The sequence below is a fragment of the Bacillus rossius genome, chromosome 11, assembly GCF_032445375.1.
Source record: "Bacillus rossius redtenbacheri isolate Brsri chromosome 11, Brsri_v3, whole genome shotgun sequence".
Lineage (NCBI taxonomy): Eukaryota > Metazoa > Arthropoda > Insecta > Phasmatodea > Bacillidae > Bacillus > Bacillus rossius.
The window spans coordinates 44733814-44759242 of record NC_086338.1 but is presented as its reverse complement, the minus strand read 5'-3'; the positions used below and the strand labels follow the sequence as shown (position 1 = coordinate 44759242).

Sequence of the window (25429 nt, the reverse complement as noted above, 5' to 3'; positions counted from 1 at the left end):
GTATATCTTGAAAACAAATTGAAAAACTGAACAGCAACACAAGTGGCACTGGTGGTTGAATTTCGCACTACGACCAACAACAACTTGCTGGTCAAAATAATTCCGTTTTTACTTTTACCGTTCAACGTTTTCACGTTGTATGTTGTCTGGTTGAGGTTGTGTCCGTTAGTTTGTTGTGTACTCGCGAGTTTTATTGGAAAAAATTATCAGCAAATATTTAGGAAATGTTAGGAGACCTATTCAGAACTTCAAGTTTAGTAAACATGTATTCTTTAAACTGAAATTAAATTCGTAAATTGTATACAATTTTACATACTGAATGTTATTTTTCAAAATTATCATGCTCTGTTTGGGGAGAAATATAAGGAAATGTAAGGTTGAATGAAGAATTTTTAGGGGTTTTTAATCTAAATCTAGGGGGATTTGAAGTTGATCCTAGGGGGAACACTCTGTAGGAGTTGGCATCACTGGTATTTACCTGGGCCCAACCTATCTCTAGTTATAGTCTAGATTTAAGAGTGAGGGGAGTTAGTCATGGCGCCAATCGTTGCCATGGCTGGCCAATCCCCTCCTAGCACATGATGCATGCGACCCTCTCCCTGCATGGCTAATCCCAGCATGACTAGGCGTATAGGCTTCGGCCTGAGACGCACCTAGGTCCCTCCCCTAACCTGGACCTCTCCTAAATACACTTAGTTTTAGTTAGGTTAGAAAAAAGAACACTGGAATTACTCTGCAGCATTTTAAAAGTAGCTGACCTAACCTAACTAATCGTCCACAATATTAAAAGGTTATTGTTTTTGTATCTTCGAGTGAGATGAGCCAAATATTAAGTAAACTGTTTTTCCAATTGTTTTTTTTTTATTTTTTTCGGTCAATTGAATCGTTCTGCCCATCGCATGACAGCGCAAGGTAAGACGGACCAAGCCACACGCCGTGGGAACAGGGCAAAGAAAAATCCAAACGCACCTCTTCCCCCAAACTACTTCCCATTTATTTCACACGCAAGTTCGGCCTTTGGATCACGCCTGTCGGGCTAAACTGACATGTATGGGACTGTCAGTCTGTGGGGGTTCCCACGGTGTAGCCTGTCAGGCGGAGCTGAGGACTGTAAGGCCTACTTTAGAAACCACGCAAGAACGCAACACCGTAAGTTTAAAACACGAAGGTCTTTTTTAAACACTTCTACTTTACATTATGGACTATATTATACTTGATAATTTTATTTTTCTTCGGTTATTACAGAAGCGATCAGTTGGTAAGTTTTAGTTAGGTTAGGGAAAAAAAATTGTAACACATTACTGTAAAAAAAAAACAGCAATAAACAAACAATAATATTAAGTAATAATTTCAGTTTTTTGCTACTATTTATTATTTAATTCATACATTTAAATCCGTCATAGACATATAAAAAAAATTTAAATCATGAGTATTAACGCCATTCATGAATTTACAAAAGAACTAGCTAGTTATAGTAGCGCTATCTATCGTGTCGATTTTAAAAACTACCGCTGGTTGCAACTGTTTGTCTTCCTTGCTCTGTGGTGTCAGCGCGGGGAAGCCTTCTTTTCACAGACGAGAGAGCCAAACGTCCGATCGTGCATCTTCTTTTTTTTTTTTTTTTGGTTCATTGTAACTCATGATAACTAATGGTCAATTAGGTTAGCTACATTATAAATACTTTAAAACATTGTGGACGGTTGATTTGGTTAGGACAGCTACATTAAAGATACTGTGAAATCATGTAAACGGTTTCCTAGCCCTGGATAGCTACATATTAAAACGTTATTTGCTAAGCAACCATAAAATGATTTTACAGTGTTTTTAATGTAGCTATACTTACCTAATATAACCAACCATCCACAATGTTTTAAAGTATTTATAATGTAGCTAACCTATCCTAATCGATCGCAAAATTTAACGCCACACAGGTTTATACAATGAGATAGAACGGGGAGGAAAAAAAAAAGCGAGGATGAACTTCGGGTGTGGTTCTCTCGTCTGTGAAATGAAGGCTTCCCGTCAGCGCTTGGCTCGCTGTTGCAGGCCCGGCGGGAGGTGCAGTACGAGTTCCGGCCGCTAGCCAGCGCGCGCGTCGCGCCCAGCCTGCTGGCCCGGCTGCCCGGCGTGGGTCGCACCGCGGCCAACGGCGCCGCCCCCGGCCGACGAGGGTAAGGCTGGGTTCTTTTTGACGTGACAACGTCTAATAAACCGACGAACGCCGACTGCACGCACGAAAAAATGTCCCGTTACGCTCATTGTCCCGTTACGCTCATTGTACGCTTGCGCCGCATCCATCTCTCTTCCACTCGATTGGAACAACCGTCGATTTGACTTTTTCGAGGCACATTAAACTTCTAACACTCCCATGCGTTTCCTCCTTTTCCTATCATCGTCCTATCCTCTACAGAATAACACAGATTGGAACAAGTTATAAACAGCAAACATGTATAAAAGTTATAGTTAAAATAATCTCTTCGTTTAAGTAATAAACGTACTATTTGAATTAATGAGTGCAAATGAAAGTAAATTTATCAATTAAATTGTAGATTTCATTTTACTCCTTCTTTGTATCCATACAAAATAGTGATAATTCAATAAAAATTATTCAATTTTATTCATAAAAGTATGCAATCATTTCATCAATGTTTTGTTATGACGTCACTATCGAAGCAGGCCATGCACACCAAAGACCAAACGATCACACATCGGAAAGACTGGAAACTCAGCGTTGTCTTTCTGTACCCCCGTATACGATCACCTACCGCACTGCCATCTATGTGTTTGCAAATGAAATAACTTTATTGAAAGTGCGTGACGGTAGAATGTACTGATAAAAATATATATATTATTGTAAACTGTTTTGTTAAGCTCGAACGGAGACACTAAATAACTACCAGTCTTGCAGAGTAGAGTATTAATAATAATAATAAACGCTGCCAGGCTTGTTTATTGCCAGGATGCTCGATAAAATTTCAAAACCATAGAGAACAGTTAAGCTACCTATATATTATGGAGTGGACTATATTACACCTGCTTTATTATAGAAGCGATCAGGTGGTAACATTTTACCGTAATTAAAACCCACATTTAACAATCAATAATATTAAATAATAATTTATTTTTTACAACTATGTATAACTTAATTCACACATTTTATTCCTTCATAGACATTTCAATTATTATTTAATTATAAGTATCAACGCTCTATGAATTTACAAAACTAGCTGGCTAATGTAGCGCCAAATATTTTGTCGAATTTAAACACTACTGGGATACATATCGAGCTATTTCTGTTATCCCCCGCTGATGTGATATCAACGATATCGTCAGGAGATGGCTTGCTGCGACGTAGGCCTATATGGTTGGTCACTTTCTACGTCACCACAAAGTGCTCGGCCGTGCATGATGCTAGTTGATAGGCAATAATTGTAATTTCCATCGTCAAACAGGATGTATGCAAACACTGCACTGCGTTGGAAAGAGTCAAGGAGATGTACAAAATTAAGGACAGCCATGACATATGACATGCGGTGTATGAAGTTTCATAAGAACCGATGTGATTAATAACTGCTCATCATATTCGAGTGTTTTCTATCTATCAAAACATTTACGAATGTGTTGAGGTCGGAATTTTCCCGGGTTTCATTTAACCAGCTGTATACAATTTTTTTGTGTAACATTTTAGCTCTCGGTATACAAAATTTGGCAGGAGTAAAATCGTGAACAAAACGGAAGTGTCATGGAACGGAAATGTGTAACCACATTGTTGCCATCTGTGGCGTATATCGCGAACCAAAGTTCACAAAGACAGAAGGATAACTTTATAGTATTAACTGTTCAATGAATTTTAACAAGATGGATTTTAATAGAATTTCTTGTTGGAAATCAGGTCCAAAGCCGGAGTTTAGTATTTTTTCATGTCTTATTTCGCGTTTCTCGGAGCCGTTTCATTTTATAGTGTAACCTTTCGCTCTGCAAATCGAATGAGTCTGTAGTCGACGCAGCTGCTCCAGCAACGAATTCTAGCGGCGGGTGCGGAAACTACAAATGATTCGCGTTCAGAAATGTAGTTGAAATACAATTTGCATATATATATCACGCTCGGTATTATTTGAAATAATTCTACGTTAAAGTCCACGTCCGAGTTTGTTATTATAAGTGTATTTGCAACTTGAGAACACATGAATTTTCTCGTTACCGAGGTTATGTGTTACACATCTCTGGCGAGTACCGAAAAACTCACATGTTGTTTTAGAGTTGAGACTCAAAACTGATAGACGAGAGATTGCCCTGATAGTGCGAAGAAAATTACAAGTCTGTTACTAATATAATTAAATGGGAACCTTACAAGCAGTGGTGGTTACAGACTTCTCGGGCTCCCCCGAAAAATCGAAACAATGAACTCTTAAATTTCGACGATGGTTTTGCTAATTTATTTTAAGAAATTTTGATTTTCTTTCTTGATAAATTTATCCCCGGGTTATAAAAATGCATAACGATTAGATTCCGGTGGAATTTCGTAATTAGAAGTGGCAATATAAACACTTTACATTTTTTTTCCCAATACGAAATCATGAACTGAAATTTATAGTGACCAGCACTTAAGTTCACGTGCTAATAAAATTTTAATTTTCTTTTTTCCATCAATGCAGGACACTATTCAAAAAAAGTTAAATAAAAAAAATGGAAAAACATCGGGTTATGCATTAATTAATGGGACCTAATTATTTGCCTCCTGGGCTCTTGGTTTCTCTCGACGGCCCTGTACGTAACTTGTCTCAAATGTTTGCTTAACAATTATGGCCATTGGTAACTATTTGCCCAACTGTCAACTTGCGAAGCTTCGCGTGATGGCTTTGTTTACGAACCGGCACAAACACTTGAGGTGGTTTAAAAATTGAGAACTGTCGGATTTGAGTGACAAATGTCGCTGAAACGCACACTAGTCTCCCCCCTCAACCCATTCACGGACCCTTTTCCCCATTTGATCGGTATCTCGCCTTGGCCCGTGTTTGCGCTGTGAGTCGGTGTTTGCTCGTAGCTTCGACCTTTGTCCCCGCGTCCACCCGCAGCGCCACAGGTCACACGGCCACGCGATCCCAACAATGGAGCAGGAGGGCCGTGCAGTGCTTGTTTGTGCGCAGTCACGCTAGATCGTCTCGACAGAGCAGCAGGGCTGGGTTACCTCGAGTTTCCCTCGGGGACCAGGCAGATATGGGGGTCGCTGACGACGAAAAACTTTCTCTGCTGAAACATGGCGACAAACATGACGGCAAAGACTATATGACTGCAGACAAGTGTAGAAGGTAAGCACATTTTCTGGTAATTCTGGAGAATTTTTTTTATGATTTAGGGGGGGGGGGGGGAATCCAAAAGATTTTTTCTTTCATTTCCAATCATGTTTCTGGATCATTTCCTAAGAGATCGTGGTGATGGATTAAGTAGTTTACCAATAACTTACTTATTAGGGAATTATTATAATTTTTTTTTTAATTTCAGAAAAGTGGCTCCTCCTGAATTACCAAAAAACCTTTTTTTTTTTTTTGTGGTCATTTCGCATTAATTGTCATTGCCCATGTTATTGCATTTAGTGTAAATTGTTCAGTGTCTGGGAATACGATTTTTTTTTCTTTTCAGAATATAGGCCCTGTGTCCTATTCCCTACAGACCTGTTAACATGGGCTTTTTATGACTGGGAAAACTTTGCGGACGTTGGGGTGGGAGGTGATCGGCCTACTTTTCTCCGCCAGTACATTCCGTTGCTTCTCTCCGCCTCATTGTGCCACCCCCTCGCGCGTTTTGATGGTTTCGATGTCGATACAGGAGGTAAAACCAAAGCTTCTCATTTATTCTATACGTGTGGCGTTGGACGACCTGGTCTGTACACTTTGCGGAGCCCTGAATCACTTGCTTCTGCGTTACCTTAATATTTTGGTTTGGAGAGGGGCCGTAATTAATGCAGTCCGTTTGCTACCGGCTCTTTTCGAAGCCCGTACGCACGAATTCATTTTTGGCAGTGTGGTTAGAATTTATTTATTGAAAGAAATTTACATTTGCCTTGCCGAATAACTAAATATTATTGAACTCGCACAACTCCCAAGTTAAATTAATATTCAAAACTTAGCTGCGCAAGCATTAACAATGCATGAAAACAACGAAAATTCGAAAAAAAAAATATTTGTTCGGCGCATTATATTTACTGCGCTCTGGTGACTACTTTAGAAATCAAGGTTTCCGTGCGATAGAAACGTCATTTCCGTAGGCTAAGGACACGGACCGCCCACAGGTTCGGACTGTTGTACACGGGGCTTAGTCACTTTTTTGGCCATTTTCATTTAAACGTGTTCAAAAAGGAGATAACCGATACGTAAAATTCTTTATCGTAAATAAAATAAAATTACGATATTTTTTCCTGGCTAGAGAGGACTAGCATATTTACACTTAATGTTAAACTGCCATTGAGATTATTTTAATGTTTTCTTCTTTTGTTTTCCAGAAAGTCAGAAGATGAAGTGTCTCACAAATCGGGTGTCTGGGGTCTGGTGAGTGTAGCTGTCTTCACGGTGGTGCGTGTGACTCGGTAGGTGGTGATGCGGGGGTCCCCCCTGAATGCCGAATGTGTCTGCCCCGCAGTTCCGGTACGCCAGCAAGTGCGACGTGGCGCTCATGTCGGTGGGACTGTTGTTCGCGGTGCTGCACGGCGCCAGCTTCCCCGTGCTCGCCATGGTGTTCGGGCGCATGACCAACACCTTCATCGTGCAGGCCACGCAGGTGAGCTCTTCCCTCCCCCTCCCCTCATTACCTGACCACCAACAACTTATCCCCTCCCCTCACCCTCAGCATCCCATCCCCTCCCCTTTCCTTCAAGATCCCATCCACTCACCTTCAACAACTTATCCCCTCCCCTCACCATCAACAACTTATCCCCTCCCCTCACCATCAACAACTTATCCCCTCCCCTCACCATCAACAACTTATCCCCTCCCCTCACCATCAACAACTTATCCCCTCCCCTCACCATCAACAACCCATCACCACCCCTCACCATCAACAACTTATCCCCTCCCCTCACCATCAACCACCCATCACCTCCCCTCACCATCAACAACTTATCCCCTCCCCTCACCGTCAACAACCCATCACCTCCCCTCACCATCAACAACTTATCACCTCCCCTCACCATCAACCACCCATCACCTCCCCTCACCATCAACAACTTATCCCCTCCCCTCACCATCGACAACTTATCCCCTCCCCTCACCATCAACAACTTATCCACTCCCCTTCCCTCACCAGCAACAACTTATCCCCTCCCCTTCCCTCACCAGCAACAACTTATCCCCTCCCCTCATCTTCAACAACTTATCCCCTCCCCTCACCTTCAACAACCCATCCCTTCCCCTCACCTTCAACGAATCATTCCCTCCCCTCACCTTCCATAACAGATCCCCTCCCCTTCCTTCACTTTTCACAACCCATCCCCTCACCTTCCTTCACTTTTCACAACCCATCCCCTCCCCACCCACCCCCACCCTACCCTCCCCACCAGGGGGCAGGCGGCCCTCTTCCCGGTCATCGCGTCTGGCCGACGTCACGTGGACAAGGTTACCCTAGCTCCCCGCTTGCTAATCCGCACACAGTGGCAAAATAAACAGCTGTCAGGACGCAAAACTGATAGCGCGAAGGCCCAAGGGTTCAGTCCTCAATTGAGTCTGTGGAAGTTTTCAGGTTTGTAAAGTTTTCTTCGTGGTGGTAATAACCGGGCTCATCTCCTTCACAACTGCGGAAGGCGATGCGTGCCTACCGCATGATCATCTTGTGAAATCTTCCACGGCCACTCTTTGAGTTAATTTTACATATGGCGATGGATTGGTTATTCCATATTTGTGTTACTTTCAAATTTTCACCTGCAGTTGTCAGCACTGTCCATCGACGCTAATCTGGGTGCTGAATCGAACATGCGAAAATAACGTTTAGATACAATTTTGTGCATTTGCTTTTCAGGGGTTTCGTTCCAACTTCACATCGGAAGACGTCGATGTTACAGAATCTTCCACAATAGATAGCATAAACAACTCTGGCACATCAACACTCAACTGGACCTCCCCGTTTAATTCCTCGTAAGTATAAGTAGGCTAATGTGTTTGCTTTGTCAGATTTTTTGCTTTCGGGGAGATAATGTTTCGGGAAAAATGTTGTCAAGCTGGAATTAGTTCTGACATTGTAGTTAGGGTAACCTTTTTTCTATTAGATGTTTTTTGTGGAATTTGAAAGCAGGAATTGGAAGTATTCTAAAATCATTTTATACAACTATTCAATTATAAAAATAAGAAGTGAATCACTGATTGGCAGTGGTGCAGCAAGAAAGATACTGATAATATTAGTAATAAAATGTACAGACAAGCATGCATTATATGTAAGATGTTTTTATATAGGCCGGTAGACAGGATATATCGCCCCATCCTTTCGCTGACTTAAATTCAGTAAACTAAATAGTTATCTAATTTTTAGTTGTAATTAAAATCACTTTTATTTTGTGATTTAAACTTACAAAACCATTTAAGTGATATTATAAAAATTTTGGCATTCAATGACCAAAATTATTCTACTTCAAAATAATATTCTGGGTGTCAGAGCTCAGGTCAGTAATAATAAAGAAGAAACCATTTGGTTGGTTTTCCACCCCTGCTCGCTTGCTTAGGATGGGGACGGGGAATGAAATCCGAGAATCTGAGAAGGCTCTGTGTTTTTTTTTGTAGAAGCAGACATGTCATTTTCGTCCGATCAGGGTAAACTCATGCCAGAGCTCTGGATAGTTATCTCCGCTTCCCCTCTGATATCCCTCCCTTTAGTATCATAGTCATGGTTTTATATTAGGCCGGTGCAAAGTTTCAGCTAAGTGGATATTATGCGTGGTTATTTTATAATATTTTTGAATGATGTTATAAATAGGGGCCAAATTGATAATCGGTACAAACATTACAAACGTTAAATGATATTTGTATTTTACCAATCCTGTATTTTGTAAAATAAGTACAGCTTCGTCGAGAGCAATATCCACAGTTAAATTTGATTACGTGAATATTTTAAACATTAGATTTTATATTCTCTTTGCATAAAAAAACTAGGATTCGCACAGGCATAATTTATTTGCAACTTGTTAAGCATAGATCAGTTGGGTCAGTGCAGCTGTAGAGTTATTTTGTTCATATTTCACTTACTATTGCCACTACAACAATAGCAGAAATGTTTTAGGCTTTAACCGGCCAATATTTGCCACGAGAACCTACGTTATACGTAATTTTTATTTTTGGTTTTTCAGTTCTGAATCTGGTTCTTCGCCTTGGATGAGCGATAAGTTGTCTCCAGAAGAGTTCAGAATATACATGTCCCAGTTTTCGCTCTATTACCTGTTCATTGGAGTCGGAGTCTTATGCGCAGCGTTCGTTCAGGTAAGAAAAGAGTTAAATATACCTATTACTGGTCTATAGATGTTAAAAAAAAAAGATGCATGAATTATGGACTTTGCTAGTTAAGTAATTCAACATAGTATAATGGATATAATATATAATGGTATAATAGATTGAATCTGCTTTTTCTTGAAATTTGATTTGATTCATAGGGATGCTTCAAATATGAATCTATCGTAGATCTCAAGAGCTGGTTATAAAATAAAAAGTGATCAAAAACACAGAAATTTTAATTTTTCAAGAAGCATCAAGCCCATTACATTTTTATGTTGTCTCAGATATCACGAGCAACTTAATTGATGGCAAATACATTTATTTGATGGTTTCTGTAGGGGTGAATAATTTTCAGTTATAATACACATTAAAATGCAATCGAGAAGTAATGCTGATATAGCAAGGTTTCACTCAAAATTTGTTAAACCACTGCATCTTATAAAATCAATGTACAAAAAAATTAAAATTTATTTTAAAAAAAAATCTAATTCATTTATGAATTTATTGGAAAAAAAATAATCAGCCAAAGTTGTCGACCATCAGTTTTCAAGTGTTAATCAATTTTGTATCTAGTTTAATCAAATTAGATTTTATGTACACATGTACAGATAATGCAGTCAGTGAGAATTTTAATGGTAGAAAGTGAATTAATTTTATAGTTCAAGTGGAGTTGTGTGTTTAACAGCACAGATCTTATAATTAAATTGGAATGTTAAAAATTTGTTTAAAATTTGGTTAAATTTGTGTTAACATATAGTTTTTAAAATTAAAATTTCACTTTCTCAAAAATACTTACGTACACCCTTATTTTTATTTGGAATATTGTTGTTATGAAGTTTGGTATTGCTAGATGTATTATTTTTGGTTTTTGAAGGAATTTAAATGGAGTTATTTTTTATTTGTATGAAAGTGTTAAAGCATGCTCTTTGTGGCAATTTTTTTGCAGACATTGTGTTGGGAAATTGCGTGTGAACGACAGGTCTACCGACTACGGCAGATATTCTTTGCGCAGATGTTGCGACAAGACATCAGCTGGTATGACAAGAATCAGAGTGGAGACTTGACAATAAAGCTGTCAGAGTAAGTATTAAGTTTCGTCAATAAAATTTTGAAAGGTAGAAATTGATTGGTAGGTATGTCTGCCGAAGCCTAGGCTACATTTGCAATAGCACGCAAACAGCATAATACATAGCACAGTTGCACTCACAGCACAGAAGTGGAAGATTCATTCGCACACAACACAGCAGTTTGAATCATTCCCACAGATTTTTCTCTCATTTTAGTCTGTGAATTTTTGTTGGCTATTATTTACAGAAGCCCTTGTTTATCTAAATCCAAACATTTAATTTTACCATTTTATTTTTAACTTTTAGAAATAATAAACTAAAAAGAATTTCCTCGCAAATCTTTATCTCTCTCGTTATCTTTTGAATGACAGATAAAAGTTAGTTCGTCAATTTCCTGTTTGCGCTTGGCGTGTGTTTGCTGTTATGCTGTGCGTATGCTATTTTACAATGTATGCAGATGCATTTGTTTATGTACATTTAAATTTCATGCATCTGTGCTGTGGAATGTTGTGAACAGGGCCGTGCCAACAGCTGCCCCCCCCCCCCCCCCCTCACAGAAGTAAACATGAGGAGGAAAAGTATCCTTTCCCCCTCCTAATTCATTCCTCATATTTATATTTAAATTAAAAATATATAACAAAAACATTTGTCTCAAAATCAAACTAACCCTTTTGAGTAAAAAAAATAACATTCTGGGAGACTTGTATTTTGGTTTAAATAATCCAGTTTTTTCATCATGATTACTGGGTAAGGTTTACCATCACTGCAAATCTATACTAAAGCAACGTCCGCTATATGTAATTAAAAATCTTGCCTCGCTATAAACGTCAGCATCAACGGCGACTGCGACTGTGTCAACAGTGACCTGGAGCGCATCAGGGAAGGCATCGGAGCCAAGTTCAGCATGGTGCTGCAGTACGTCGCGACGTTCGTTTCCGGCCTCGTGGTCGGCCTGATAGCCAACTGGCTGCTCACGTTGGTCATCCTGGCCGTCGCGCCCGTGCTCATCGGGACTTCGGCGTACATGGCCAAGGTGTGTGTTTTAAAACACGCAGATGCTCTCGTCCGCAATTTACTTCTTCAGCGAGTCGCACGGACGAAATGCCCGTGCATCGTGAAGCTTGCAACAGAATGCTTGGTTCGTTTTGCAACTTGACCGTTGTGAAAGTTCCCACAGCAGCAAACTGTGCAGGAGCGAGGATCGTCCTATGTAGTAAAGGGGTAAAGAAGCATGGTCCCTCCTCCCTATTAAAACGGGGGTCCGGGGGTCCTCCCCCGGAAAAATTTGGATTTTAAGGTGGAAAATAGTGCTATTTGAGCAGTTTTCGGTACTTAACTTAAATATTGTAATGGTAAAAATATTATTAATTTTTTAATAAAAAAATTGTTTGAGTGATAAGTAAGAAATTAATTAAAGATATTTTTATCAATCCAAGTGCCTTGTACACGTCCACTCAAAATCATAAATCATGCTCGAAGCTCGACAATACAAAAAAAAGGAATAAAAATGGTTGGGTTTCGGCAAAACTGGCCTTTTCCTGGAAACAATCAGCTTTAGCTTGAAGAATTACCCAGTCACCACCTGCTTGTAATTACCGCGCTGGTTAAATACAATAGGTGTAAGATATTTGAAAGCTTGGGACCCGTCACGGCGTTACATCCTTATAGCTTCTGCATGCGACAGGGGTAGGGGAAGGGAAGGAGAATCGGTAGGGCTCGCTTACTCTTCCCCTCCAGTGCAGTGGTCGGTGACAGCAGTAAGACACCCAGGCTTTTAGCTAACCTGCTTTCAGATAAGAAAAAAAATTGTGGCTAAGAGAGAAGGGGGGGGGGGGGGGTTAGAACCCCTGAAACCCCCCCTGGCTATGCTCCTGGTGTAGTCGCCTCGTCATTTACGGACTACTGATGTCGTGATCTCTATGTATTCTTGTAGATCGCAGCCTCTTCGGCCGCCAGGGAGCAGCTGAAGTACTCCATAGCCGGCGGCATCGCGGAGGAAGTGCTCTGCAGCATCCGAACTGTGGCAGCTTTCGGCGGGCAGGATAGGGAGACACTGAGGTGAGAGTCAGCTTTGGAGATTAGCAAAATTAAAATAATCAACTTGAACATCACACACTATTTACAATGAGAATAATTTACAGTTCCAGACACAAGGATACAATTTCGCACTACAGTGAAATCTCATCAAATTCATCACTATAAAGGGTTTTCACTTTAAAGTATAATTTTTCATGTCCCAACAAGACTTCTAATTTAGTAACAGTTCATTATAAAGTATATACTTTCATTATTAGGTACCAAAAAGATGGATATTTTTTCAGGTAACTACGTTTTAATGATATTTTATTGTATAATAGTTTCTGGTCGTGGTTTTTAATGTTTTGCTACAAATTGAAAGAGACCTAATAGGTAGTTTAGTGTTGGGAAAAATTGATAGTAATTTTCCCTTCAAGTTTGCAGTCACAGTTATTTTTATTTTTCTAATAAATTATATAAGAGGCTTAGTACACATGTGGGAGTACCTAATTTAAACACAGCTATATAATTGTGAATAAATATTACATAGGTAATAACAGTAAAATAATTAAAATTATACTTAATATAGTATATATAAATACTTAACATTTATAATAGATATAATACTAGCTGCACCATCTATTGATGAAGTCCAGATATAAATTGTTATTGGCGCTGTTAGTTCACTAGTCGCCGCAAGCTCCACTAAGTAGACGGGTTCGCAACAAGGAGAAGGATAGGAATTTGCTATACCTTACTATATGACCGTGTGGCAGACATACAGAAATGACACACGCTTACTTTTTTTTGTATGTCTATGACCTACGATTTTCTGTTATAAAAATGAATTTACCTCTTTTTCACTTCATTAGCGATGGAATTTCATAGTAATAATGTGGCCTATGAGGTAATACTACAGGTTATGAGCTAGCTGTGTGCTAAGTCTCGTCCAAATCCATTCAGCGGTTCAGGCATCAAGGAGTAACAAACACACACAAACTATTTGCTTTTATAATATTAATAGGATATACATGTATAAATACTTAATATTTATGTGTCTTTTGTGCCAAAAGGTTGCCAGTATTAGAAATCCCCTGAACATAAAATTATTAAAAATGGGTAAAGTCAGAATTAATTTATTAAGTGGAAGTTTGATCTATTTTGTAGTGGTTAGGCGATATATTTTATAAACATAAGCCGTAACTTAAAATAATATATATCCTATATGTATGTTTTTGCAGGTACAAAGAAGCTCTTGAGAAAGGTCTGTGGCTGGCCATGAAGAAGTATTACGTTCTCTCAGTGGGGATTGGCGGAGTGTTCTTCGTGACGTACGGGGCGTATGGTCTGGCATTCTGGTACGGAGCTGAGCTGGTCGGGAACGGCACCAGCACGCCTGGAAGTGTTTTCACGGTCTGTACATCACAAATACGTAGGAACAAGATTATGCGGCTCTATTTTCTAGGTCAATTTTGAATTTTTAAAACTGGAGATTTTGGTTTTATTTGTTTTTATTTTTATACTGTTTCTTAAAAATAGTGTATTATTATTCAAACAAATATTAAATTTAAATATTTCTTAACACTTATTTTGCCAAAATATTCACATTTTGACTGACAAATAATGTACATAAACAATAAAATCATTAGTAATAAATTAATTAGCATTTCTATAACAGAACTCCTTACAAAGATCAAAATAAGTTGGCAAATTTTTGTGTAGGTATTTGAAAAATGCACCATGTATGTAAAATGTAAAAACAATGTAACTAAAAAAAAAGAATCAAGATTAAACCAAATTAAAATTAATTTATTCCAATCCGTTTAGTTCATACATTATGCTACAAAATTCAATGAATCTACCATAATAAATGATAAAATTTTCGTAATTCGTTTTGTCAAATTGCTAATCCATTTCATGTTTTTGATTGCTGTTTGGTGCCAAATAAGTTTATTTGCTTGCATTTCGATGTTATGTTGTATTGACCTGTTTGGGGTGTTATTTCTGTTTTATCACAATTCACCATATAATATTGTCCCTAGAAATACTAAAATGTATTTTGAGACTTTTGTAAGAGTAATCCAGCTTTAAGCTTTTCTCTGTGTTGCTGTTTTTTCCACAGTGCATGTCATAAGGCTTATTTTGTATCAGCCTTAAATTTTAATTTATGAGGGCTTATAAGGGCTTTTTCTAATAAAAGTTTTAAATTTATTATTGTGGTTTTTAACTCAAAATTTATAAAGTCATTAAGGTCATTACACAATTACAAGAAGTGACTAGCAGGTGACAGGTGACAGGTGACAGGTGACAGGTGACAAGTCAAATTACATAGTGATGACCTTACCCTGAGAGTAAAATGGTTTTATTTCTTCAGGAATAACTTGTTTGTTTAATACTAAATGCATGTTGTTAATAATTATCATCAATTTGTTTTCTTAGTGATAGATACAGCTGTTACCTTTGCTGCTATCATCTATAACATATTGGCATATTTGTAAGTTTAAAAACCTTACCTTTGTTTTTGAAACAGTCCATCTTTTATTTTTCATTTATATGGCATTTTACATGTTTTCAAAGTGAGTATTTTTAGCCGTTATGTTATTAAGCTTATCACTTCCACATAAATGTTATAATACGGAAATGAGTTTTAATAGAATATTTTTTGATATGTATCTAAACCTTTATTAAGGGGATGATGTGGGGAAATTGTGTGTGGAGAAAGAGAGAGAGAACCACTTTTCATCCATTTGCTTTCAAATTTTTTCCATTTGTTGGTGGGAATGATGGATTTTCTTTTTATTTTATGTCTTGCGCACGCCCCTGAACATAACTAAATAAAAAGACTTTGCCATGAGTTGAAAACAGATAATACTCGAAGGGTAGGTGGGGATTGCATTGCATTATTGTATTATTTATACAAGAAAGAAAGTTATAAGTTATTATTTAAACCTAGTATTCTTCCAGGTCTTCTTCAGCGTGATGTCTGGTGCCTTCTCATTGGGCAACGCTCTGCCGTTCGTGAACGCCGTGAGCACCGCCGTCGGTGCGGCATCCACGATCTTCGACATAATAGACCGCGTTCCCGACATAGACGCCTTCTCGGAGCAGGGGAAGAAACTGGACAAAGTCAAAGGCAGCATCGAGTTCAAGAATGTGTTTTTCGCGTACCCTGCTCGCCAGAGTGTTGAGGTAGGCCATCAGGCATTTGTGTAGACCGTCTTCACAGAAACTTGATATTTAAATGGCCCCCGCCGCTTGGGCACACACAAGGTGTACAGTGCTTCAGGAAAAACCACGCAATTTGAAAACTGCTAGATTTTCGGACATCGAAAAGTGGGTAAAAATTAAGTAGAAAGATTTTATTACATACAGGTCAAGCTAGTAAAAGCATAGTAAAAAAAAATGTTTTAATTTGTATCAATGTTTTGTTTTAGGTAGATGATTTGATTTGAAGATCCAACCTTTTATTTAGGCACAAAGTATACAATTTTTTCTACTAAAACATTCTATAGGTTATGTATTTCTTTTTTCTTTTTTTACTCTTTGAAAAATTTTTGGACATAATATTTTTGTGTTCACTATTTCAATTGGTCTGTTGCTTTTGAAGTACTTAGGATCTTATGCAGTGGTGGACTCTGTGGTGGGGGATAGGGAGATATATATATATATATCTGCCACCCCCCCTGCCCCTCTCCCACTCATATTCCTGAAGCTGGGAAAAAATAAGTTACCATTAGTGAAGGCAGTATGATATTTTGGGTTATGCAAGGTGAGCTGTTTTTTTGTTTTATTATTATTATTATTATTTCTCGTGTTCACATTTTAATTTTTTTAAACCCCCTCACACTTTTCATCATGCCCAAAAAAATTCCTGTTACCACCATGGATCTCGCCTGCACCATATGACCACTAAGGAAGGCAGTTTTGAATCCCCTCAGGAACCCACAAACACTGCGAAAACCACAAATTACTAAAGCTTAACACTAGCAATGGGCCAACCAAAACCTTTAATGTCAAAAATGGTTCAGTATTGAAAAGATTTTGATACTTGAGAAAAACAATTTTAAGAAAAATATTTTAGGAAGGGGAATTCTGTTACTCACTGGAAAATTTTTTAATACAAAAAAAATTGTATATGTCTTCAACATGTTACTACATTTTTATTTTTATTTTAGAATTATAATTTAATGGTTTTAATCCTAAAATAAAATTCGTGGTTTTGCGTATGTATTATTTATTCCTTACTACTATTAAGATCTCTATTCAGATTCAAGCTACTTCTTCAAGAATCAAAGTAGAGATTCACTATATAAAACCTGTCTAAGTATGTGTACATACTGATGTAATCCAAACTTGTTATTCTCGGTAAAAGTCCATGTCACGTATCCAAGTTCATTCCTTGATCATGATGGCATAATCCTGTGTGCATTGATACTGTGGTACACGATACTCGCTTTTTAATTTTTGGACGTCTATTGATCCTGGCCATAACAAAAACTTGTGATAAAATTTTGAATGATGGTAAGTTAAATATGAAAGAGAAATTTTACACGATACCTGACATAATTTCTTTGTATTGCGGGATTAAAGTTTTTATTTGGCCATGATCTTTCGACGCACCAAATTTAAACAGAAAGCATCGTGTGCCAAAGTATTCATATATCGTCGCTCGAGAAACACTGCCGCCCGTGTGACGAATAGCAAATTTTTCCAGGAGAGTTAAATAACTTTATGTGCCATGCTGGAACTGAAATGATAGCTGGTGTTAGAAAACAGATAATAGTAGCTCATTCTGTTGGATTTTCAGCAAATTCACCTCGTGAGAAGATGCTCAATGCTCAAGTTTCCATGGAGAAACAAAAAAAAAATTAATAGGAAAAAAGTCACTTGGGCAGTATTGTTTCTTAAGCGACATTATACATTATCATGCCATCGGGAATAAAGGATGAAACTGGGTACGTGATATCGGGAAAATGACCTTCCTCTACTCCGGATGACCTGCCGGTGGGTGGTCGCAGACTCGGCAGGGGTGCGGCTTGACGTTGCAGGTGCTGAAAGACTTCAACCTGAGCATCTCGTCGGGGAAGACGGTGGCGCTGGTGGGCTCCAGCGGGGCGGGCAAGAGCACGGTCGGCAGCCTGCTGCTGAGGTTCTACGACCCGACCAAGGGACAGGTACCGTTCCACGTTCCCCTTGACAGACATCCGAGATCAGGGGCGTGCGCAGGGGGAGGAGGAGGACGGATATATCCCCCCTGGAATCCTGAAACATCTTATCATTCCCACCGACAAAAGGAAAGCATTTTAAAGCAAAACTGCAGGCAAAGTGATTATATCACCCCCCCAACCCCTACGAAATGAAAACTTTGCATACGCTGCTGTCTGTAATTACACAAGTTGGGTGCTGCAAAACCATATAAAAATAACCTCACTTTTTAAAAATTTTTAAAATTTAAATTGTGCATCCTTGACTTTGTCCGAATTAATACACTTTTCTGTTGTGGATTTATTTTATTTTTCTCCAATACACAGTTTCTTTCTCTTGTGTTAAATCTTTTTAATTTCACGCTGTGTCTTTCGCCGGTTCTGTCATTCTCCGGTTCTGTCAAAAAAGGTGTCGAGCGGTGGCTTGTCTGTGACCAGGTGCTGCTGGACGGAGTGGACATAAAGGACCTGAACCTGAGCTGGTTGCGGGCTCAGATCGGGGTGGTGTCCCAGGAGCCATGCCTGTTCGGCGTGTCCATCCTCGAGAACATCCGCTACGGCCACAGCGACGTCTCCATGCAGGACGTGGTCAACGCAGCGATGATGGCCAACGCCCACGGCTTCATCTCCTCCTTGCCAATGGTCAGTAGGAGGTCTGTGATGTGTATCGAAGCTCGTTAGTGGAAGAGTGATAGGAACCGGGATAGGTTGTTTTGTGTTCATCATAGAACACACAAATAGTGTTCTTATAACCAACTGATAATGCACTGTATGTATCCATGCAACCTTTATTCAGACATTCTCTTTGTTTAAATAATTCTCACTATATTACACTCGCATCTTACCTCTGCATAGCCACAAACTTCAAAGCATGCAATGGTTGCCATCTTTGTTTAAAAAATTTTCGGAAATTCAGATTTTCTGTTTCAGTACTCAAATGTTTGCTTCTTTTGTCTAGTATGAAATGCCTGAAATCAATGGTGGACAAATGCTACAATTAGTACCAGTTTGCCCTGTGACTTCTTTGGTGTTTAGTATTGAATGACTGCTACTGTAATAATGCTGTCCGTAAACACTTTTTTTGGCCTTTGTAAATGCCTTAATGGACGCAAATTTTCATTCAATATTAAACGATACAAATTTGTTATAGCATGAAAACTGTTGAAACAAATATGGCATCTTTGGTTCCTATTTCTTCCCCTTAAATACTGCAGTGTTTGTGACAAGTAGTCTTGGAGTGTACAGAATTGAAGCAGGATGTTGCCTCAAGTTATTCTGAAGTATTTTAACTCTGGCACGGAAGCACAGATTGTTTCCCCTCAAGTTTTTCACAGAAAATAACCAGTTTATCGAGTAATGGCAACTTCTGCAACCGTAGGGAGGTGTGATTTACAGTCGATCAACTGGCTGTACTTCATACGGACTTTAGAACTTAGTCAAAAAATCATTTAATTATGGTGGTTGATTGAGTATAACTGCATTATTTAAAACATTTGTCATTAAGTTGGAATAAACCCATGACACTAGAGTTGCAATAGTTGAGTCAAGTCTTGGGTGGTTTACATGGCACCTGTCGGGGTTCACTCGAGTGCAGTTTTTTGCTCAGTTTAATTCTACGTCTGTCGCCAGCGACTGTCATGAATATAGACCAGTAATGTCGAGATGGCCGGCCCATGTAAACACAGTCAAGTAAGTCGCTCGTGTTGACGCGTGCGTATCGCAGTCGGTTGACGATTGAATTAATTGCAAACAATCTCCGAATTGGCGAGTGTACTCGTAGAGCCAGCAAACGGATGCAGCGGCCACCGTAGTTGGTAGGTACTACTTGTGTAACTCAGGGGCGTGTGGGGCGACGCTGTACGGAGGCTCGTGGGCGGCAGGGCTGCGACACGCTGGTCGGCGACAGGGGGGCCCAGCAAACGGATGCAGCGACCACCGTAGTTGGTACTACTTCCGTAACTCGGGGGCGTGCGGGGCGACGCTGTACTGTACGGAGACTCGTGTGGGCGGCAGGGCTACGACACGCTGGTCGGCGACAGAGGGGCCCAGCTGTCCGGGGGCCAGAAGCAGCGCGTGGCCATAGCGCGCGCCCTGGTGAGGGACCCCAGGATCCTGCTGCTGGACGAGGCGACCTCCGCTCTGGACGCGCACAGCGAGGGCGTGGTGCAGGAGGCACTCGACAAGGCCATGCAGGGCCGCACCACCGTCATCATCGCCCACCGCCTGTCCACCGTCCGCGGCGCCGACGTCATCTACGCCCTCAAGGTGGGTGCCGCGGAGAACCACACACGCACGTGCTGTAAGTTTCAATAAATGAATTAGCCAACCTTTCACATTTTTTAACTCGCTCTCTGTTCACTGGTATCGCACAGTACGCGCACACAGCCGACATGGCCGCCGACGATAACAACATTTCGTACGCGTGCAAAAAAACAAGATGGCACCTGAACGAAGGAAGTCAAATCAAAGTCCTTGTAGCAAAACACAAATAAAAACATTTATCACTTTCGTGACTTGTGTGTCTCACGAAACATATCCGACAACACGGGAACGAATTAAGGTTTACCAGAAACCTTTTGTTTTGCATGTTCCCAGAAACACTGGTTAATTTTACTGAATAATTGCACCAGTGGTGTTTATTAAAATATATAAATAGGTATTAAAATACTGGTACAGCGGAGTCTCGATTAAAAACAAGCTTCAATCAACCGAGGTTTCATGTTATCTTAGCCGACCTAAAGTGAAGTTACCAACAGTCTATTGGAACATTTGTCTTTAAGACGTAGAAAATGATCTAATGAAAATTCATTTTTTTTTTTTTTCATTGTACAATGTCTACCCACAGCTTAATGCCAAAAAATGAGAAAACACACACACAGACAAAATGAAGCGGACAAAACGTAACACATTAAAAAAAAAGTTTACCTATATGAAATAAATTTAATTGAAACAAGCAAAAATAAAAATAAAATGTTATGCAGCAAAAACCAAAACCGTACAATACAATTAATCACAATATCTAATACTATAACACACCTAAACATAAGATTTAAATTAATAACTATTGATAAATATCAAGTAGATTGATGTTTGCAAGGATTTTTAGGAACACTGCCCTCTTTTTTTTTATATAGGAAAAATTCTATTAATGTTATTAATCTATATAAATTATTATTAATTTTACCTGTATAAAACAAAAAGAGGATGAATAAGTTTATTATAAGTAGAAACTTTAATGGAAATATTATCTAACAAGTAATTAAAATTTAATTTATTTTTTAAGCAGTTTCTTACAAACTTTGCATCTAGAATTATCTTTCTAGTTCTTAAAGAATGGAGTATAGAGTTTAAATCTATTTTATGATTCAGAATTTTATTATTAATAATAATAATTAATTTTGATTGTTGTTTTTTTTTTTGAGAATATTCAAATTGCTTAAATTGTTTAAAATAATGGAATTATATTCTAATTTTGATCGAATAAATCACATAGAATAACTAGTTATATATTTGATCATGTAAGTGTTCTTTTAGCACTTATGGTAATGGATTGAATGTGAAAATTTATAAAGTAATTTAGAATCAAGTGAGACGAAGATAAAAATAATTTTTAGTATTATAAATTATTAACAGTGAAATAGTTTAGTTTGGCATGATACTTGTCATGTACAAGAATGAATAAGATAAATATAGTGTTTAGTGAACCTCTGTATTTTTCAGCTACCAGAATGTTTATTGATGCATTATGTTAAAATACTTTGAATGTTTTCAGAATGGTTTGGTGTTGGAATGGGGTACACACACGGAGTTGATGGCAAAAAATGGACTGTACCATGATCTTGTGACTACTCAGACATCCGGTGACGATGGAGAAGTCATCTGCAGTGGCGACCATACCGGGTGAGTCCTATGAAACATACAATTTCTCTTAGTTGGCAGCGAAAACAGAACCATTGACAAAATGTTACGATACAGAAACAGGAGGCCGCAGTGGTTGAGTGGTCTGATCACTTTCCCTCCGCCAAGGTGGTCGGAGTTAGATTCTCAGTAGGGGTACGGAATCAAAATTTTAGTAAGTGGGAGGGAAAAAATGGTAGACGTTGCCATTAGCAGGTTGGTCCATTCTTCCATCCATTCATTCTTCCATCCATCCATCCATTCATTTTTCCATCCATCCATTCATTTTTCCATCCATCCATCCATTCATTTTTCCATCCATCCATCCATCCATTCATTTTTCCATCCATCCATCCATCCATTCATTTTTCCATCCATCCATCCATTCATTTTTCCATCCATCCATCCATTCATTTTTCCATTCATTCATTCATTCATTCATTCATTCATTCATTCATTCATTCATTCTTTTATGCTAAAGTGGCCAAAGAATGTTGAGTTTTCTTGTACTCATAGAGTAAGTGGAGACAGACCTTGATTTAAAGCGCTGGAGGTTGCTGACTTCATCATAGATGTTCCTCTCTCTCTCTCTCTCTCTCTCTCTCTCTCTCTCTCTCTCTCATTAATATAATTTAAGTTCAGTAATTAAAAAAATTAACACACTCCATTTTATGCCCTTTTACTTTTGTGGTTGGAAATGTCAATGTTACAATAACCAATAAAGTACTAGAGGCCTGGGCACATTACTGCCCTGACAGTAGTGACTGGACCTGAGGTGGATCTGGCGAGGCCCTCTTCCAGGCAAGACCTCACTAAGCATTGTGTGCGTGTGCTGTGCTCAGGCCGGAGCTGCAGCGACAGCTCAGCAGCTGCTCGAGCCATGGACCGAGGCAGAGGCGGCGGGAGCATCGATCCCTGTCCCTCTCCATGGCCTCCCTGCAGGACCCAGAGCTGGAGCACCTGGCCCAAGCCGTCGAGGAGGTGAGTCCACTTATCGTCTCTGCCAGGGTGCGAACGAAACAATTAGCAGGAGGAGCAAGGGACTTTATTATTAGGGACATTATCCTTAAATAAAATTTGTTAGGACCCATCCCCTTCCCTTATCCCCTCATCCTTTTCCCTTCTATCCCCTTCTCCTATCACCATTCCCTCCTCCTATCCCCATTCCCTCCTCCAATTCCCTCCCCCTATTACCTTCCCCCATTACCTTCCCCCATTACCTCCCCCTACCAATTACCTCCTCCTACCAATTACCTCCCCCCTACCTATTACCTCCCCCCTACCAATTACCTCCCCCCTACCAATTACCTCCCCCTACCAATTACCTCCCCCCTACCAATTACCTCCCCCTACCAATTACCTCCCCCTACCAATTACCTCACCCCCTACCAATTACCTCACCCCCTACCAATTACCTCACCCCCTTACCAATTACCTCACCCCCTTACCAATTACCTCACCCCCTTACCAATTACCTCACCCCCTTACCAATTACCTCACCCCCTTACCAATTACCTCACCCCCTTACCAATTACCTCACCCCCTTACCAATTACCTCACCCCCTTACCAATTACCTCACCCCCTTACCAATTACCTCACCCCCTTACCAATTACCTCACCCCCTTACCAATTACCTCACCCCCTTACCAATTACCTCACCCCCTTACCAATTACCTCACCCCCTTACCAATTTACCTCCCCCCCTTACCAATTACCTCCCCCCCTTACCAATTACCTCCCCCCTTACCAATTACCTCCCCCCTTACCAATTACCTCCCCCTTACCAATTCTCTCCCCCCTTACCAATTCTCTCCCCCTTACCAATTCTCTCCCCCCTTACCAATTCTCTCCCCCCTTACCAATTCTCTCCCCCCTTACCAATTCGCTCCCCCCTCCTTGAGTTTAAAATCATGTATAGAATGTAACCACACTTTGACTAAGAAGTTTTTTTTTGTTAATGTAAGTTCATTATAACTGATTTTGCTTCTCTTTGTAAGGATTATAAGGTGCCAAATGTGAGTTTGTGTTAAATTATCGTTCTTTGAATGATGTTTGTAATAAGGAAGTTTGATTTTACTCAATATCTTGTACATGGTGCCATTGCAGGTTAATGTTGGTTGTCAAGGAAAACCTCGGTAAAGGACCACGTTAATTACTTCTATTTGGTTATGTATTGATCTTTCTTCATTCCTGGGTTTTTTCTATGATGACCAGTGAAACCAGCGATGGTGTATGTCTAAGATATCATTTTAGATTAAGTTTTTACTTGTTCTTTCATTGTCTTTTACATTTGCTCCAATGTAAGTACATTGTGTATGATATATTTAGTAAGAATGAAACTATTAAGGAAATATGGTATATGCATATACTCCCATCTTGAAAACAAGTTTAATCTGTAGACATTAACTTAACTTGTTGACTTGATCAAAATCTAATATTTTCTAATTGAAAATTTATTCCTCCACAAGTTGGGTGCACAAAAAAAAAATTTAAAAAAATTCTAATTTGGTATGTTCTCATTACTAACTATGTTTAAACTAATTCCAAAATTTTATCTTGTGAATATTTGCTTATTTAAGTACATAATGTTGATGGAACTATAATTTTTCTTCTCAGAGCAAGCCAGAAGATATAGGCTTTCTGCGCATTTTCCTCTTCAATGCTCCTGAGTGGTTGTGGCTGGTTGGAGGGTTCATCGGCTGCATGTGCACGGGGGCCATCATGCCCGTGTTCGCCTTCTTCTACGGAGAGGTGTTCGCTGTAAGTGTGGCGTGTAGCGGCAATCTTATGAGCAGTCCTACAGGTTTCAGTTCCTTGTGACTTCGTATAGATGGTGTGTAACAATAAGAGTTGCGAGTTGCATAAGCTAGGCTTAAGAATTCCCTAGGTTACAGTTCTTATGACTTACCACAAATGATCCAGTATCACTATGTATGTGTGTTGTGTGTGTATAAGCTATATAAACTAAATAAATGTTAACATAAACCAAAATTAAGTAATAATATAAAACAGATTAAAAACATTATTTTGAATAATCTGATTATATAAAAAAATCTTCCCAAGTAAACAACATTAACCCAGACCTACTTTAAACTAAAATCAACCCAAATCTCTATATAAATTTAACTTTAAACCAAAAAAAAGAAATATGTACTTTTAATAGAAAAAATTTATATATAAAATAACCTAATCAAACCCCCCCCCCCCCCCCAAAAAAAATAATTTTTATAGTAAAAGGTATAGAAATTAAACAAGGAAAAGTAATTAAAAGCCATCTTAATATACAACCACAAAATAGAAACTATTAACAAAATTACCATGCCAAAAAGTATATATCAACTTCCATCAAAAACAGAATGATATAAAAAAAATAAACCTTAGTTAATAAATAATAAATTTAACTAATGTCTATAACTTACGGTGAAATCAGTAGAAATATTTATAAAAAATGAATTTTTTTAAATTATAATTAATGGAATATTTACCCAAAATTATCCTTGAACTGAAAAACAGATAAAAAAGGAATTCCACATAAACAAAGTCTAGCAACAGAAAAGAAATTACCCTTAAATATAGCCAAATAAATATAACAAAAAAAAAAACCAAACTATGTTAAATAAATAAAGCAATAATATTTTTAAAATTATCTTTGCACAAATACTAGATATAAACATAGTAAACAATGAACTAAATGAAATATAAATGATAATCTATCAATACATATAAATATTGCGAGTATCGATTCTGATCGACATTTCGAGTATCGATTCTGATCGA

General features: G+C 38.8%; 1 protein-coding gene across 2 annotated transcripts in view; it reads left to right on the top strand.

Moving 5' to 3' along the window:
- Positions 1-25429, top strand: part of LOC134536894 (ATP-dependent translocase ABCB1-like) — a 62762-nt gene that overhangs the window by 20313 nt on the left and 17020 nt on the right. Inside the window, exons 2-17 of one of the 2 annotated variants that reach the window (XM_063376957.1) lie at positions 2047-2171; positions 6500-6545; positions 6637-6774; positions 8008-8123; positions 9326-9455; positions 10414-10547; positions 11396-11567; positions 12468-12592; positions 13792-13963; positions 15515-15739; positions 17599-17724; positions 18193-18396; positions 19768-20019; positions 21527-21654; positions 22494-22632; positions 24269-24412. In XM_063376957.1, coding sequence (XP_063233027.1) covers positions 2047-2171; positions 6500-6545; positions 6637-6774; positions 8008-8123; positions 9326-9455; positions 10414-10547; positions 11396-11567; positions 12468-12592; positions 13792-13963; positions 15515-15739; positions 17599-17724; positions 18193-18396; positions 19768-20019; positions 21527-21654; positions 22494-22632; positions 24269-24412 — 2376 coding nt within the window. Of the gene's footprint in view, positions 1-2046; positions 2172-4973; positions 5310-6499; positions 6546-6636; positions 6775-8007; positions 8124-9325; positions 9456-10413; positions 10548-11395; positions 11568-12467; positions 12593-13791; positions 13964-15514; positions 15740-17598; positions 17725-18192; positions 18397-19767; positions 20020-21526; positions 21655-22493; positions 22633-24268; positions 24413-25429 lie in introns of those variants that run through there. The other variant, XM_063376958.1, reaches the window with a different exon arrangement.